At 44.0% G+C, this 18,174-nt stretch overlaps 1 protein-coding gene across 1 annotated transcript in view; it reads right to left on the bottom strand.

Moving 5' to 3' along the window:
• Window positions 1-6,361: 6,361 nt before the first annotated feature.
• Window positions 6,362-18,174, bottom strand: part of NDUFB8 (NADH:ubiquinone oxidoreductase subunit B8) — a 94,560-nt gene continuing 82,747 nt past the window's right edge. Inside the window, exons 4-5 of the mRNA XM_086922249.1 lie at window positions 15,869-16,024; window positions 6,362-6,555 (exon numbers count right to left, since the gene is read on the bottom strand). Coding sequence (XP_086778375.1) covers window positions 6,463-6,555; window positions 15,869-16,024 — 249 coding nt within the window. The 3' untranslated portion in view covers window positions 6,362-6,462. The remainder of the gene's footprint in view (window positions 6,556-15,868; window positions 16,025-18,174) is intronic.

Genomic DNA, 18,174 nt, shown 5'->3' with positions numbered 1-18,174 from the left:
GAAGAAGGCAATGTTATTGATCACCTTGGGAAAAGAAGACCAGCATGTGTTCAAGTATTTACCCACAGCGGTCAACCAGGCATTGAAACTCTGTGCGAATGCAGGGGAGTGACTCCATCACTCTAAGGGAGATTACTTCGGTAGTCGTTGATGCTTCACAGGCCTTGGAAAATTCCTGTATGATGCACAGGCACGGACGATGCAGCAGACTAGAAGGGAGATAAAGTCAGGCCCAAACAGAGTCCAGCGAAGTCCCGAGTACCCAGACGGTAGAAATGCAGTGGTATCTGTTCGGATGCTTATCCCACGAAGAATCTAAGGACCTACACTCAAGTAAGCCCTTAAGTACCCGAAGGAACGGTTTGGGACGATTCAGGCACCCTCTCAGGGGAAGGTCTGGAAAGGGGGGAGTTTACTACCATGTCCTTTGTCCAGTGTCGCACCAAAGCGGAAGCCAACAGCTCCCAGGACTGGTTCGAACTGAACTATGCACAGGGACACCAAATGTGCCCCTCATGCAGACGTTCAGGCACTGACAAGAGCATCCTCCCAGCCCCAGTAGACTAAATCCTGTCTGAGAGGTGGTCACACCTCCCTGTGACAGGATGCCTATTGTTCCATCTTCCACTGCTCGAGCTTGGCTCAGCAGCAGGAGGGCTGAAATCTGTCTCTGGTTGGCAGCAACCATTTTGGCTGTTCAGGGTAATTAGGCTGGTACCGGGAACACTGAGAGCCGTTCACGATGTGGGGGTACGATTCCAACATGTTTCATACCCAACATGACCGGATTTGTTGTAGCCAGTTTCAAGATGGACATCACGTAATTACGCGGTGCCCCCTCTATATAGTAAATGGCTGCTTCACTGAAAACCCGGGATAATGGACTTTGTAGCCTGCAGGGGTGTCCAGCTCATGCAGGGGCACCCTCTCACTTAGAACAAAGCCCCCTACCCTCAGGATTGTGAAGGCCTGCTATAGGGGTGGCTGATAGGATTTAAGTGCAGTGACCCTTAGATATAGTAAACCTATATTTTTAATAAGTGGTGCATGCACCAACTTACACAGGCTGCAATGGCAACTTACACAGTTTGATTGGTCTCTCATGGGTGGCATAAAGCATGCATCAGCCCATGGGAGACCTCTAGGCTATCTATGCCCTGGGTACATGTGTACCATATACTAGGGACTGATGAGGGTACCACAGTATCCAATATGGGATGGTACCTAGGTACGAACTTAACAGCTTAGAGTGAAAGTAGATAGACTGGTGTCCTGATTAGCAAGATCCCAGTCAGACTAGTCAAAAACAGCATCGCAAAAAGTGGGGGTAACCATCAGAAGCAGATCCTACTTTCCTACAACCGCTCAGTGTGTCAGTTTATAGCCAGGTGTAGCAAGCTCACACCTTTGTGGCTCTGTTGTGAGTACTCCAGGCTGGCAACCACCTCGCTAAAAGGAGCATCATTCTTCACAAAGACTGGCCTGGAGAACAGCTTGCAAAGAACACTTGAAACAAAAACACCCCAAACCATTTATGAAAGAGCAGAGAATCCACACCCTCCAGTCTGTTTTAACTGAATATAACTGGAAACCATTGACTCACTTGTTGGTCCAGCTCCAAATTCTCTTTGGCCAAGGAAGGGAGTGCTCCACTGAGGAATGCAGTGCTACCAGAGCTGGTGTCTGGCTGAAAGCCAGATTCCACGAGGTGAGGGGTCATCACCAGAAGTCTTGCCTGGAAGGAAGTGGCTGTTCCTCTGACCTAAAACACCTAGAATTGAATCTGCTTGATGAGAGGGACAACGTCTGCTAATTGAGCAGGTGTCTGTCCAGGGAGCATCAGAAGTAGTTTGACACCCCGATGATGTGTGGGTCTTTCCCAACAGGAAGACTGACTAGAGTAATCTGTCTGTCCTAAGGAGTGTGGGCACAGTCTTTTCATTTTAATGGTTACAGGAAGGAAGAGAGACAACAATTTTGCCTGAGCGAACTGTGCCACTGCACAAAAGAACTATGCCTGAACAGGCTGTGCTGCTGCAGCAAAGAATTGTGCCGCAAATGGACTCCGCTGCATTGGCGAAACTCTGCCCAAGGTGGAATATGCCATATCAGAAACTGCACACAAAAAGTAGACTAACTTGCAGTCTGTGGCCTAATCCCCATGTCTTATTCAAGTCCAGAAGCAGGTTCATAGAAAGCAGGAGGCCTGTGCCTTCACTAGAAGTCGGATACCTCCAAGTATAGCGGCGAAGGCCTCTGGTGGTACTGGCTGTGTCCTCTGCCCAAAAATGGCCAAACATGGGAAGAACCTTCTGTCAGCACATCACCTCTGGGAAGAGGAAGCAGCATGTCATGGCAAATGACATATGTGGCATGAATTTCTTTTCTGATGACGCTTGCATTTTACTCGGTAGAGCATGTACGTGCTAGGCTTAGGGTCTGGAAAACTAATGCTTTGAATGGTGATAGTACCTAACAGAGCGTGCAAGATGGATATATTAGCAATGACTGGCGGTACACTGGAATACATCCTATGTATACCCTGTCCACGAACCAGAGGATGAGGCACAACCACCAGATAAAGGAGAACACTTACATTTGGAAATACCTTTTGCTACTTGGGAGTACAGGTTTACTGTACGGAAACCCTATTGCTTGAGGGTAATCTACAAGCAACACTTGCCTCACTATGTCAAATTATAGCACTCTGACATTAACGACCTCTGTTGGCTATGGGTCGTGACGCTTTGACCAAAATGGTGATGTTTCCCTGCCTACTGTACTACTTCGCTACAGTCCAAATTCAAGTATCCTGTTCTATATTTAATTAAATAGACCATCTACTATTATCCTTAATCTGGGGCACACGTCGTAGAATTTGCCAAATTTCTGCTTACTACGACTAAGGGCAGCCTTGCAATTCCTGAACTCTAACTTTATCTGGCTGCACAATTGGTATGGGCAACTAAATGGAGAATGACTTGTTTGAGTGTGAGCACTCCCACACTCTGCTTCAAATAATTCTTCATCCCTTACACAAATCACAAGACACTGCACCAAATAATCTGCTTGACACTCAAATATGCTTGGTCCAGGACATTGCAGAGAACACGCTTCAAATACCCCTATACCAGATACCTCCCACTAACTTGAAGGAATGGGAGTAGGGGTATCGGAACCATGGAAGACCTCTTTGAGAACAATGCATTCAAAACCCTTTCAGGATCTACTCGAGACGGTAAACATCCTTTACCACAAAGTTTTTACCACGCGGTACCTTTACCACGCGGCCGTTACAACGCAAGTCGTTACCACGACTTGCGCTGGAGGTCGCTAAAGGATTAAAAATAGTACATTTACTATCCCAACACCTTCCCTAGGGTCCACGGTGACTGGTGTTAGAATAGTAAATTATACTATTTGAAATCCGCGCCCCAAACGCAAGTCGTGGTAACGACTTGCGTTGTAACGGATGCGGTGTAAAGGGATGCGTTGTGACGGTACGCGTTGTACCGTCATACATCCACTCGAGACATTTGAGCACCCCACACACCATTTATTAACATATGGAGCAATGAGGGCTACAATCCAGTCATACTGGCATAAGTGACTGGATAAGCAGATGACCCAGGAAGCTTTGCAGATCATTTTCACCATGATTGGTACGATTAAAGTCATTAGCTTACTGTAAAAGAGCACTCTTTCAACAAGCCAAAGGAATGCGGAGGGGCCTGCGAAACAGGTGCACGGCTGACACAGACCTTCTGATCTTGAATAGGGATTGGCCACTATTTTAGAACACACCCCATGCACTCAGGGGCGTGGCTGGGTTACTAAACAAGATGGGCACTTAATTTGATCCCTCCGACCCCATAATATTCAACCCAAAATTGTCCCACCCTTCAACAATGCATCACAGCACTTACCTTGTCCCAAATATCAGCCCTAATATTCCCACTGCAGAGTGTTGGGCGAACTACAACCACAGGCTCAGAGGAACCAATCCGGAACAAAGGTTTTAGGCAGAGGCCTGGTAAACCTATCCCGGTGTTAACACACCTCAAGTAAGAGGTCGGTGGATGAATCACCTGGAGCTGTCCTGCACATCCTTGCCTGGGTGCCTGCATCCAGAAACTAGTTCCTACTGGGTTGAGTTGACTTTGATTGCCAGCTGTGCTTGACAAGGTCAGCTGCGGCCTCAGCCACTGAGCCGATAAATGCCCATGCCATGGCGTCAGAGAATGTTGGTTAAGGATAATCAGCCTCTTCCCGGGTCCTCTAGTGCTGAACAAGCGATGCACCACTTTAGAGTAGAAGGGAATCTCCGAAGGGGGTAAACAAGTCACCAGAACTATCCTGTTCCGTTCAAGTGCACTCATCGCTTAATACTGGAGCAGCGTGCCTCCAGTGCGACAAACTCAACCTGGGAGGAGTACATCCAGATATGCTACCTACCCCAATCACAATATGATCTCGCATTGGTGTCTCAACGATCTCTACTGGCCCACTCCTTCAATAGCTATCACTTTGAACATTACACTATTTCTTGGCCTGCAGTGGAACTGGGAAGTGGACCTTGGCAAGATGATACCTTTACAGTCTGGGTCCGACCAATCCACCATTGCCTCCCTTAGGCCTCATTGGACCAGAATGAACACCCTCTTGTGCTATGCTTCCTTATTGCATTGGCGTGGACGGCTAGTGCAAACAATATCTGTTGCCAGAACTCACTTGGTGGCCAGGCACAGCCTTTTACTTTCTTTTCCTTCAAAATAATTACCCAGATCCAACCCATCTTGCTAGCTGCTCATCTTCAGGACTACTCCAGTTTCTCACTGCACATGGCGACCTCAAATAGATAAGGAGGAAATCGTGTCAACCAGTCAGCAAGCACAGTTGACACCCAACTTACTTTTTGGTGCTCTCAGAAAATGAGCAAATTTGATCAAAAACAAACTAAACTATCCTCTGAAAATAAGTAACACCTCAAGCTATTGAGGGTCGGGAGGAAGGTCTGAACATCAATTGCCTCAACACACTCTCTAATGCTCAACAGGATGAGATAAAACCAATTTTGTTGCAAATGCGTATTGGTTTCAGGTTGTAAACACTGAGGTAAATAGCCTTACAACAAGTCTTGATCAGATGACAGGCTGGATTGACAAACAAGTCACAAGACTTGACGCCACAGAAGGTAGAGTCTGAGACCATGAGGATGTCCACAATGAACTCAAAGAAACTTGAGAAAATTGAAAAGACTCTACTGAATGTCAAAGCGAAGAATGAAGACATTAAAGTGAGATTACAATGAAATAATTTACCCATAATTGGCATCACTGAATCCTCAGGAATTGGCAGAGTGGAAACATTTGTTGAGGCTCTTATTGACCTATTCGGTATAGCACACAATTAAACTCAGACTTCTTTGGGGTATTCAGCAAACGAGCACTGGTATAAATACTGTTAAAAAAGTACCAAGTGCAGTGTTATTAATATCATTTTTGACGTTATACTTCAAAGGCGCGAGAATGTAATTATTCTTTGATGAATCAACAATAAGTGTTTTTTCATTTTAAATACTAGATTTCCTTTTATTTCCCAAATTTGTGGTGAGATGCATTGCCAACTGACTAGCAATTGGTTTATATTAATTTGGATGTCTCATTAAGTGGATTTATTCTTATTATAAATAAAGAAACAATGGGATGATGTAGCATACAGGCAGTGTTCAAGTGCTAATTTAGCTAAGTGACACTTGACTGCATCCTCTGCCCGTTATACTCAAACTTTCACCTTTACATTGGCCTTCAGACTCCACTTTGTTCCTGCAAAGTCAGATGCCTTTCATGTCTGTAGCTGTCTGGAGTAATGCTCACTCTAAAAGGAAGCTCAAAAAGACCTGTTGAGCTGTTAACTACGGCTAATAACAGCAATGTTCACGCTAGAGCAGGGTTACAGCCTAGCAAAACACACTTCCATCTCACGCCTCACATGCCACATGGAAACTACCACACCACAGGCAATCTGATACTCAACAAAACACTTACAGCACCTGGCCTTAGGTGTATCCACCCACTGAATGCAAACATGCTCTCCTCATTTACTGCATACCTTAGTCTTGAACCACAACTACCACCACAGCAAGCCTTAACAGACAGGCAACGGGTCACAGCAAGATCACAGAATGCCAGCGTCAAGGAAAGAACATTGACAATCGCGCTCTGTTTGCAAAGCTGTTTGCAAGTAAATGGCTCTGTGGGTTAACCACTTGTTTAACTTACTAAAACGTCCAATTTAATAATTTATTCTCCTAAAGTTGATAAAACAAGTACCTTGAAATGTAAGACACAGAAGAAAGAGCTTGAATAAATATATTTAATTCACATCCATTACTGTTGTGAGTAAGGGAAGCACAGCCTGCAGGAACCCGTTCAGTACAGAGTTTTCTTGGGGAAAAACAGCTCATATTTCATAATGCTTCTCTTCTTCAGGTTTTTTGTTGGGGTCACCACCTCTCTCCAAGTATAGGTTATTGTATGGATACTGCTTTGGTCCCTGTAAAGGAAAAGATTGACAACTACATTAAATCTAAATTTAACAGTGAAACAGTGCTATTTACAGTGCAACATCATTGTAACCCTAATTCATTAGCGTGCTTTCGAAAAAAACATTTTTGGTTTGGAATAGAGAAATCTTTATCTGTATTGTTATCCTCAAGTTTCCAGAAATACTAATAAAAATAGACACATGCAGGGGCTTTTGGACAGCCCTCTTCTTCCATGGATCTTTTCACATAGCATTCACATGTTTCCACCCACCACACCATACATTGTGGGACAATGGTTTGGCCAACGTATTCCACTGGCTGCCTTGCCTTGCACTGCACTGCGAGTGAAGACATTTTGCTTTTTCGCATGTGCATAGCCACCAGAAAAAGGAGTGCACTTAAGTGCCAGGGTTGCTGTGCCTCTAAACTGGTCCCAGGATGCTGGCTTTCAGTCCAGGGAGGATCTGGCTAAGCAGTTCAGGCTGGACTGTTCCCATGAGGAATAGGGTCAAGACTGATTGCATAAGACTTGATCCATACCGGAGTGGCGTGGTGAGCAGAACAATGGATTTAACCCAGATCCTTGTGACTGCGGGTGAATGATTGCATTGTTCAGCATTCCGCCCATGATCTGTTCCTTTTGCTTCTGAAATGCTAGGCTATCATTAGTTTTATATTTTTGCATGCATGCCAAAAACAGAAGCGCACACTTTACAAGGTCATGTCTACTTACTTTGTCAATGCTCGTCCTACTATAGGGATGTCTTATCCTGCTAAGATAGCACTTCCCATATTACTTACATTATATAGTAAGCACACGAGTTCCGAGTGCGCCTGCCACACACAACGGTAACCCCCACATAAGCTGTCCAACTTCTGGCCCAGCCATTTCAAAACTCCAAGCTCTGTATATCAGTTTCCTTGATTTTATGTTAACCTCATAGAACATAAAAAACTGTAAGAAGGTTCCAGTGGAAAAGCTGGCTGAAATTAAGAGGGTTAATGGTCTAGGACTAGAGTCACTTTCATGTTCCACACTTTAATATATGGGGCGGAGTTCTGCCTGCCCCTCCATAGAAACTTCCTCTTAAGCATGCAAAGATTCCAAGCATAAAGAGATACCAGTAATGATGGAAGAGGTAAAGCACCAAAGATGTTAGGTCAGCATGGCCTCAGAAAGCATAGTGCTTTGAGAAAGGTGGAGCCAACCTCTTTCAAAGTGAATTTGGAAAAGCACTCATGCGGTTTTTTAACCATTCTGTGAGCATTAATACCCACAGAGTGAAAACAGTTGCTGCATAAAATATTATCAAGTTCTTCTAGGAATCTGCAATACTAGGATTTCAAGCCTCTTTCTGGGATGGCACCGGATGAGCAAAATGATAAGAGTCCTGTAAATATCTAGGTTATAGAGTTAGGTTGTGTTAGAGGAACCCTTTCAAGGTCACTTCACAGGTAACACCTGTGACTCACCAAGCATTATGACTTAGTGTTCACTTAAATAACTTTTGTCAATGAAAAACACTTAAACATCACTAGAACTTAAATTCTACAAGCTCGTAGGCTTAAAGATTTTGTCACACGGCAAATAGAAAAAATATATAGTGAAGAGCACCCTCAGTCGCTCTTTGAAGGATTTCTTGCTTAAGACAACAAGGACTGCATTCCACAAGTGTAGTTTTGGTTTTCTATGACCATGGAGGTGTGTAGGGTACCTCATTACACTGGAGCTGCAATGATTTCTACTTTATGGCTTTAGAGGACTAAGTGTAACATATTTTGCACTTCTTTACCAGATGCTGATCGTCCATATGTAGCCTTTTCTTCACACAGATTTTGCAGGATCTGAAAGGCGTTTTTTAGAAGCATCATACATAGTAATTGTAGGTAATTCTTCATTTCTAAAGAAGAAGAAAATGAGCAGAGCTCAGGAAGACTCCCTTCCCACGACATGTAGTAGAAAATCTGAGGAACTCAGTCTCTGTTGGGTGTGATCTAGTGGATCCTGTCACTCAATTGGTTACAGAAAGGACACAGAGGTTATTAAACTGACTTTCCATTGCAGCCTATGATACGAATACCGATTTACTATGGTACGGTGTGACTCACACTTCAAAGATGAGGAATGATTCAAGCATCTGAATCTATGGAAGCTCCAATACTGGAGAACTTGCGTCACCCGCCATGAAAAAAACATACATTTGCAATTGGCACTGGAAAAAAGTTAACTGGGCAAGAGTTAAACAAGGGGGCAATGAGAGTTATGTGCAGAAATGGCAAATTTCAGTGCTTTTGTACATTTGAGCAAGAACCAAAAATCATTTTTTTGCGTAAATACATACATATAATTATATGCATCTCATGATCAAGGGTTCATTCATGATTGACAGCTTGTATTGTACAATATTGGGTATCCTAAGCAATTTGGTTACCTCCTACTATTCAGCCATCTCTGGGACTCCTACCTCTCACGTTTTGTGCTCTCTACAAGTCTTGGCACTGCTTCCTCACAGAGATCTTTGTCATGTTCCTAGCCCCTCAATGAATGGAGTGTCATCATAACCCAGGCCTAGTACAGCCAAGCCAAAGTGATTTTGCTGTGCTGCAGTAACAAACTAACATATAGAAGGAACAAATGTGCGTTTAATGCGAGCACCCATGTACAGCGTCTCCACAGGAAAATATCATCAGCCGTTAGTAAGCACCTAACTGTAATGAGCATTGCCCTTCCAAAACAATCACTGTCTTTACTAATGATTGCTGCAACGTTTTTATCAAATGCTTTGTTATAATTTAAGTTGGTGGAGAAATCTTCGTTACGATATCCCAACAGCCATACTCGACCCTGGTGGGACTCCATTTCCCAGGGTGCTCTCTGCCTCTAATCTGCCTCTAATCAGCTGCCTCAGGCGTGGGGGAAGAGCTTAAAAGCGCTGCTGCAGCGCGCAAATGACCTTTTGCCTGAACTTTGTTGGGGGAGTAACGCCGACCCCTGGTGGGGCTCTTTTGGACATACCTGCTTGTTGCTGCTGGGGGCTGTGGAGGCTTATTGTGTGCCCAAGCGGGACACCGGGACCGTGACTCTGCCGCATGTCCCCCCCAGCCGCCGCTGCCTTCTCTGACCATGGCATGGCTGCCGTGAGGGGGGGACTGCATTTCCCAGCTCCCCTTGCGCCAGGAAGCTGCACACGCCCTGAGCTGTGCCCGGAGGCGCATAAAGTTTAGCGAGAGCCCCCGCGTCGTGGGATCGCATCCGGGTCGCGCCGGGAGAAGCCCGGGACAAGGGCGGGACAGAGTCTGTGGCAGGAGGAGGCAGGGCTATAGACTTTGGCTTCCAAAATCCGCAAAGTGAAGAGATAAGAACTATCCTGCATGTATTGCCAGAAACGGGTCTCACGATTTTTTTAGTGTGTTGAATTTTGAAATTCATGATAGCTTTAATTATCTTGTTTTAGTTGTTTCATATAAATATTTTAGTTACAGTTGCTAGGTTAAATCATGTCTAAAGAGAAAGCTGTTGTTACCCCGCCGGTGCGAGCTACGCTAGATAACTATCTGGTGAAAGTGGTTAATAAGATTAATAAAGAACGACGCTTATCTTTAGGCCGGGACAGTCCTCATGTTATATCACCCACACAGCCTATATCGCCTACTAGCCAAGCTCACCCTCTAGATGATAGTAGTCTGCCAGATAACCCCGAAACTCAAACAGCAATAGAGCCTGACCAATTAACCCCTAATCTGGATAGTCCGGTCGTGCCCTACGACATGCCAGCGCGGCACTCTCCGGCCCCGAGAGCGCTGAGGGCGTGTAGGAAGGTACAAGTCAAATGAGGGGAAACTCTTAATACCTGTAACAATAAAAAGGCTGAATCACCACCTAAAAGTACCATGGGTGGAGTAGAGTCAGGGGATAGGTAGGGCACAGTCAGAAGGAATGCTGAGCAATTTGATCTTTTAGCTAATATCATTAATACCAAGATAGAAAATATCATCAAACCCCTAGTGGTAAAACGATTTGATGTCTGCAGAAGTGCAAAGGTTAGGTGGTCTTCTGGATACCCACATTGCTATGGCTGGGAGACCTAGGGTAGTGGAAAAGGGCTCTGAAGTAAGTAAAGAAGCTCCTAAACCAGTTAAAGAGGGGTTGACTGTCCCGGTAGCTGCTACACCTATCAATGTACCATTGGTCTGCCAGAAAAAAAAATGTAGTAACGTTACCAGCATCAGCGAGCAATAGGGGCCCGACTGAAGCGAAGTATAGAGGTTCTATCAACCTGCCCCCCGATTGTGCTCCTTACACTGTGGTTTTAACTAATGTACCATCACTAGAAAACTCTTCGAATCAGCATCAGCCTGAGTCACATGCATCCCTTAAAAACAAAACAGTCTTCTGGCTGCATAAGCAATGTGGTTTTCCACCGGCCTATTCGGATCAAGTTTTGACCACTAGGAGGGTAACCTGGATTGGTAATGCTAGGAAGAATTGCAGGGGCGACTGTGTTATTGTAAATTTTTAAACATCCCCAACACGTCGCAACCGTCTTATTAAGAGCTACTTCTTTAAATCAGGATGAGAATAACGTATGTGCACGCCCACTTGGGTACTTTTATAGTCACCTTAGCAAAGTGCCCCCAGATAATTGTAGAGACAGACCCCATACACCTATTTATCATACACTTTGAGGTACCAACATTAAATAGATATCAGGGTCTGAGTAACCTGGACGTAAATGATGGACTCCCTCTGACGTGTGGGCCCCAGCCGTGTGACGTCCCAAACTGTCAGGTCATGGTGCCTAACGATAAGTTTATAGCCCTGGGACCTAACCTGTTGGTTGAAACCAATATGACCAATGAAGGTAGGGATACTTTAAATGGAAACCAGAGTGTGGGGGATGGCCCAACTGAAATAGCAAGATTGGAGAAAATCAGTATGAGGGGTCCTAAAAGCATCAAAGGTATAACTATTATCAGCTGGAATATCGCTGGTTTAAAATCTAAGGGTGATGTTTTGAGCTGGACAAATTTTATAAATACCCATGACATTCTTAGTTTCCAGGAAACTTGGTGTAGGGAAGATATCAATTATGCGGGGTTTGCCTCCTATAATTTACTGGCGCAGGGCTCTTCGTCAGGGAGAGCCAAAGGCGGCCTTTTGATATTAATCTCTATCAATCGGCGTATCCAAGTAAAAAAATATCTGACTGTGGGTGCACATGCGCAAATTCTCTGGCTCTATGACGATCAAGGCCGTAACATTTTGTTGATAAACTACTATAATAATGTCTTTGATAATTCTAGGATGGTAGTAGTAAATGATTTTGCTAGTGCTGTGGAAAATGTAAGTATAGAAATGAATGTTGCTTTTGATTTTATCTGGGTGGGTGATTTTAATATCCCGTTATGGGAGTTGTCAACCCAGAAAGCCTGTGGGGTTAAAAATAATGTTGGTATGGATGATCTGCACTTTAAACATAATAATGCATATGGAGAAATACTATATAAATTTATGAGCTGTTACGATTTAGAAATATTGGGTTTCACGAATGATGAAATGGACAAATCATTCCTACGTTTAAGAACAGACAAACTTGTTCAGTAATCGATCATGTGATCGTTTCTTCTAATATTAAGGAAGTGTTGTGGAGGTAGAAACTATTATTACTAATGTTGAACCTCACAGACCAAATGGTGTTAGAGTGAAATGGAAGGGAGAAAAAGCTAAAGATTTAACCAGTTCCATTGTGAAGGAATGCCTGACATATCTCGCTTATATTTGATAATATCACTGATACTGAACAGGTTTTACTTGCTTTTAATGAAATTAATAGATTCATTAATGTTAGGTTTACCAGACCTAGTAGAGAACAGTATCGTATTGGAACGGGGTGGTTTGATCATACATGTACCAACATACTATCTGAATTAAAAGGTGCACTTGCTAAAAAGCCAAATAATTTAATCCCGCCTTATGTATAAGATAGCTTTGAAACGCAGGAAGAGTGAGTTACAGGAGGAGGCCTGGGACTCTCTTAACCAAGCATCTGAAACATCTAACAATACACTCTTTTGGGCTACGGTCAACTCTCCTTTTCTTAAAGAAGACCATATACCTGAGCTATCCTCTAATGTCACCAGCGATGACTGGGTTACACATTTCTCCACAATTTTTGGCTCAAAAAGTTGTGATAATATAAATCCTAGTAGAAGGACCATACTACCACTGGTCATCACAGTTCAAGAGGTCGACCTGGGAATACGTGCTAGCAAGGGGGGGGGGGGGGGGGGGTTGAAGGCTCAGGGCCCTGATGGGGTCCATGTTGATGTTTATAAATCAGCCCCAGAGTTGTGGAGCCCTCTCTTGACAATTGTATTTAACGCCGCAGTCTGTAGTTAGCCCTCTAAAACCTGGGGAGAATCTATTATTATCCCTATACACAAAAAGGGCAGCAGGTCAGATGCTAAGAATTACTGCCCTATCTCTCTTCTAGACTCCTCTGTTAAGATCATGAGTAGAGTTATGTTAGTAAGACTAGAAGAGTGAGCTGAGCAAAAGAACATCCTGGCCGACAGCCAGTACGGCTTTAGGAAGGGCAGGGGTACACTCGACCAGTGCGTAAATCTAGACCTATTAATTAGTAAATACACCAAAGCCAAAACTGGTTCGTTATACCTCTGCTTTGCAGACTTAAGCAGTGCTTTTGATATAGTCGACCATGCTATTTTATGGCCAACTCTGCTACACCTAGCAGCCCCCGAGGGTATAATTTTCTTTCTGGCCAGGTTGTATGAAAAGCTTGAAACTTGTGTGCGTTATGGCACAAAAGGAGAATGTACCCCTAAATTCAGTGTGAAACGTGGGATTCGACAGGGTTGTGTTTTGGTCCCCCTCCTTTTTATATTATTTATTAACGAGGTCGACGCAATCTTAAAGAATGTAAAAGCTGATGCCCCCCAGATTAATAGTGTTTCTGTCCCGGTGTTAATATATGCTGATGACGCCGTCTTACTTTCAAGAACTCCCCTAGGTCTACAGCGCCTAATTGACAGATTCTGTAAGTTCATACAAGATAGGGAACTGTCCATTAATAAGGAGAAGACGCACACCATGACCTGCGGGGCCAGAAGCAAACTCTCTAATGCTTTTTTATTGATCATGAAAAAGTGCTACACGTGGAAAAATTTTATTACCTTGGTATTACCTTTTCAAGAGACAGAAAATGGACTGATGAAATTAATAACGTTAGTAACAAAATGGCAAAGAACGCCTATGGTGTTTTTAGATTCGCGGCAAAAGTAGGAGACAGGCGTACTAAGGATATGCTTCAAATTTATCAGGCTAGATGTACCTCAATAGCATTATACGGGGCGGGTGTGTAGGGTCATAGATATACCCAAATTTTGCAAACGGAGGAAAACTCGTTTTTGAAAAAGCTTCTTTGTCTACCCCCGACTGCCCCAACTGAGCTGATCTACCGCGAACTGGATATTTATTACCTAAATGACCTATTGTCCTTAAGGCCACTCCGGATTTGGCGTTCCATCTGGCTCCAGGAGGAGAAGTCTTTTAATAGAGCCATCATTGAGGACTGTTAATCATTGGATCACTATAGGAAAATTCCCTGGTTAAATTATGATGTTGATTGTTACTCAGAAATATTTAGTCTTAATGTCCTGATTGACCCAAGAGCCGCAACTTTGATCTCTAATGCGGAGTTGAAAAGTAAATTCCTGGCCAGCAGAGCTAGGCAACTGTTGTCAGCAGCAGGATCTAAGACCACTGTCTTGTTCTACAATAGATATATTATTTCGGATGGTTCACCATTTTATCTATCCACAGTGACTAGGCCATCTCATATGTTTGTGATTACAAGACTGAGGATCGGAGTAGCACACCATTTAGTGGCCCTACCAATTCTCAAAAAACATCCAACAGGGCCATGTCTGTGCGATGGCGTATCTAAACAGAGCACTTTGCACTTTTTACTATTTTGTAAACTGTACATAAATTTTCGTATCGCCTATTTGAAACCAATATTTTTGAAATATGGTGTGTGTACAGCTAATCAGGCTATGAGCTAATTATGTAATCTGAATTCCGCCGACATTTGTTTTTATACCGCTTCCTTTTTAAACTAATGTATTTATGCAAGGAAAAATATGCTTTTTTAAATTATATGGAGTGTATCTCTACTGAGATCTGTTTTAATTGTCAATCTGAAACTTTGGTTATTTTGTTTGTCTGTTTTTTTTGTGTGCTTTTATGGTCATGTTTCATGTACCGAATAAAGCTTCATGAATTGAATTGAAGTTGGCGGAGTTATTTTTACACATGTTTATACCTGTAGTTTATGCAAATTATTTGAGACAACTCATAAGCTGCAACAATGAATTATATTAAATGTTCTGCTTGCAGTATTATGTACACAAAGGGGTGCTTTCTGGGTTTGCATTGATGGAATGCATTGTATACAGTGGGGTACCATTCACTAAAGCTAGAAATAACATCTAATGCCTCGAACAATTTTAGCCTTTAACTTTCTCAATAATGTAGTCAAATGGTATTACAGGTATTGTGATGCATGTTGGTCACTTGTACGAGAATGTCTCACCATGCACTGGGGTTGCGTTTTGCAAAGTGTCCAGTATCTGCCACTTCTTTGAAAGTCAAAGTATCTTTAAAAGGCTTCTAAAAAGCCACATTCCTTCAGGGCAGATTTTAAAACTGTAGTGGGGTCTCTCAGCAGATTTGTTCTTTCTACAGGTTTACATCCATAGGTTGCATGGTATATCCCCCCCCCCAAAAAAAAAACACAATAAACCTCTGCCGCCCTAGATTCCAATAACCCTTTTAAAACATTGACTTGGGCCAAGCTGAATAACCATTTCTTTCCGCTTCACCTTCTGCATACTTCGAGTATCTAGACTACTTTAAGTCACATGCCTGTGTGCCTTGGTCTTCTTTGAAAGTTTATCCCTGCAAACAAACAATATATGTATTCATTCGATCAACAGGGTGCTTTTTACATAGTCCCCACTAAAGATCACACCCACCTCAATAAAGTACCAGAAATAAATATGGAGTAAATGCATTGAATGGGTTCCCTTGGGAGCACAAGACTAATTCCAATGACGAATAGACTAGCAACTTAAATTGGGTTCCGGAGTAGTGCGCTAGTTCCTGTAAAAAGGTTCAATGCATCGTCCGGGATGGTAAGTGCAATATAATTCAATATAAAATATTTTCGTCAAACAACCATTTTCACCAAGTCTGGAAAATATGTTCACATAGCTGCCTGTAACAAACTCATAACTCACCACTGGCTGGTATGAAGGAAAGTTTTCTCCAACCCAAAACAAAAAAAGCATGACACCCATAAAACCAAAAAGCTGTTTGCACATGGTGTTCCAATCGACAGGGGTTGGAGACGTGTCCACGCGGTTCCTGATGTACATGTCAAATTGCCAATGCATCTGAAACAAAACAATGCCATTACTGATCAGTTTCATAGACTGATAAATTGTTTTATGTAGTCTTGTCACATCATCAGTTTACAGTGCATTTAAATCACACAAAGGTAACTGTGGGGAAACCAACATTACAAGCAACATAACCGCTAACAAGTTTTTAAATCCAAAATTACGCTTGCCTTCAACGCACTTATTGAATGCAACAGAGGCACATGCGTAGTGGGCCATCTAACAGAGCCCTAGCCTTCACATGCACAAGTGTAAGGTAACCATGCTCTTTCTCTAAGAGGCAAATCAAAAGTATTGTGTAAATAGAGATATGCAGCCCTGCCAAGTACCATGCATCATGTGTTAGACGAACGCATTCAGTGTGGTGATCCACATCACTGCATTGAATGCAAAGTCACACATAATAGCGCCTGTTCAGGTGTGAAGCTGGAGCGCCATTAGCACCACTGATAAAAAGCTGGCTAGCTCTGTGCTGCGCTGCTTGCAGGCAGGCGCGCTTGGGGTCTGGCTCAGCTCCGTTGTGTTGGCTTAGGCAGTGCACAGAACAATGTAGCAACATTCTCACCCGCGGCATTCACTGAAGTCGCAACTCAGTGAGGAGTTAACCAATAGACAGGACGCACAGCCGCACGAGTAGGCGGCAGTCAATTATGTTGGCATCGCACACCGGGCTGTTGAGCTTTGCAGCTGTAATGATGCGAGGACCTGCTGAAACTGGACCTAGAATGGAGTGGAACAGTACTGTAGTCCAGCAGCCATATGAATGACACGGAACGAGTAATCGAGCCCTACACTGCAGTCGCCGCAAGGATTTTAGTGCGGGGGGAGGGGTCTTTGGCAGGACAGTCACCCTGATGGGCTAAAGCTTTCCAATGGTGGCGCTGCTTGCTATAGACTACTAGTAAGTGTGTCACTAGAAAACTCTCCAATCCTGCTCCAATTTACTTTTAGCACGTCATCATGAGCCAGTTCAAGTACAGTTTTAGCTAAGCCTGGGGCGTCAGTGCATGTAGCTCCACCTTGACTGCATGACGGGCTGACTGTTCAGGTTGCGGCTGGAGCTGTGACGGCTGTGGGGCTGGGGCTGGGGCTGGGGCAGCGGCGCGGCACTTCAGTCGAAAACAGTTGCGCTAGTGACAACCTTCTTCCTTTATACCAAGACACATTTGCTGCCCTGAAATATCCCCTTTGCAGGGGGTTCTTCATCAGAGATTATTGTAAACTAAAGCAATGTTGTAACATGTTTTGCGGTGCACTAACATGGCTGTCAATGCAAAGCCCAGAGAAGGGGGCACTAAGTAACCCTATGCTTTGTGGTCTTTGGGGCCTGTACGTTATGTTATGTTATATGGATATTTATTGCGCGCACAATTACTCATGAGTATCCTGGCGCGAAGCATAACCACAGAGCAGTCGAGAGCTGAACAACAGAACATAACTTTAATAGGCTATATTAAAAAGATGTGTCTTAAGGAGCTCCTTAAAGCAGCCAAGGTCTCTGGTGTCCCTGAGAGTAAATGGGAGGGAATTCCAGAGGGCAGCGGCTTTGACCGAAAAGGATTGACCGCCCAATCTGGTTCGCCGGAAGCGGGGGGACTACCATCTGGCGTTGGGAGGCCGACCTAAGGTGGCGACTTGGGACATGGAAAGTCACTCTTTTCCTGAGATAGGCAGGGCGAGTATCATGAAGGGCTCGATGCGCGAGTACCAGAGCCTTGAATTGGCCTCTTTGGGCCACCGGCAGCCAGTGAAGTGTGGCCAATTGCGATCTTATGCTATTTCGTCTAGGGATACCCAGCAAGAGTCTCGCGGCCGCATTCTGGATAAACTGTAGTTTATTTACCAGAAAGGAGAGGGAACCCAGATACAAAGCGTTAGCATAATCCAGGCGGGACAATATGAGGGCTCTAGCGACCGTTTCTTTAGCTGGCTGGGGTAAGAGAGGAAAGAATCTACTCAGAGATCTGAGGGTCCCGAAGCAGGCACCCGTCAATCGCTTGATCTGCTCTGCGAACCTCAAATCTTCGTTGAACCATATGCCCAGGTTCTTAGCTGGGGCACCTTCAGAGAGGGGACGGGGAAAATCAGGGGGCCAAACCAATTCAGTGAATTGGCTTGGAAATTGACCATATAGTAAAATCTCT

Source organism: Lissotriton vulgaris, chromosome 5, assembly GCF_964263255.1.
Source record: "Lissotriton vulgaris chromosome 5, aLisVul1.2, whole genome shotgun sequence".
In the NCBI taxonomy this organism is placed as follows: Eukaryota; Metazoa; Chordata; class Amphibia; order Caudata; family Salamandridae; genus Lissotriton; species Lissotriton vulgaris.
The sequence above is the reverse complement of the archived record's forward strand: the minus strand, read 5'-3'. Positions and strand labels throughout refer to the sequence as shown.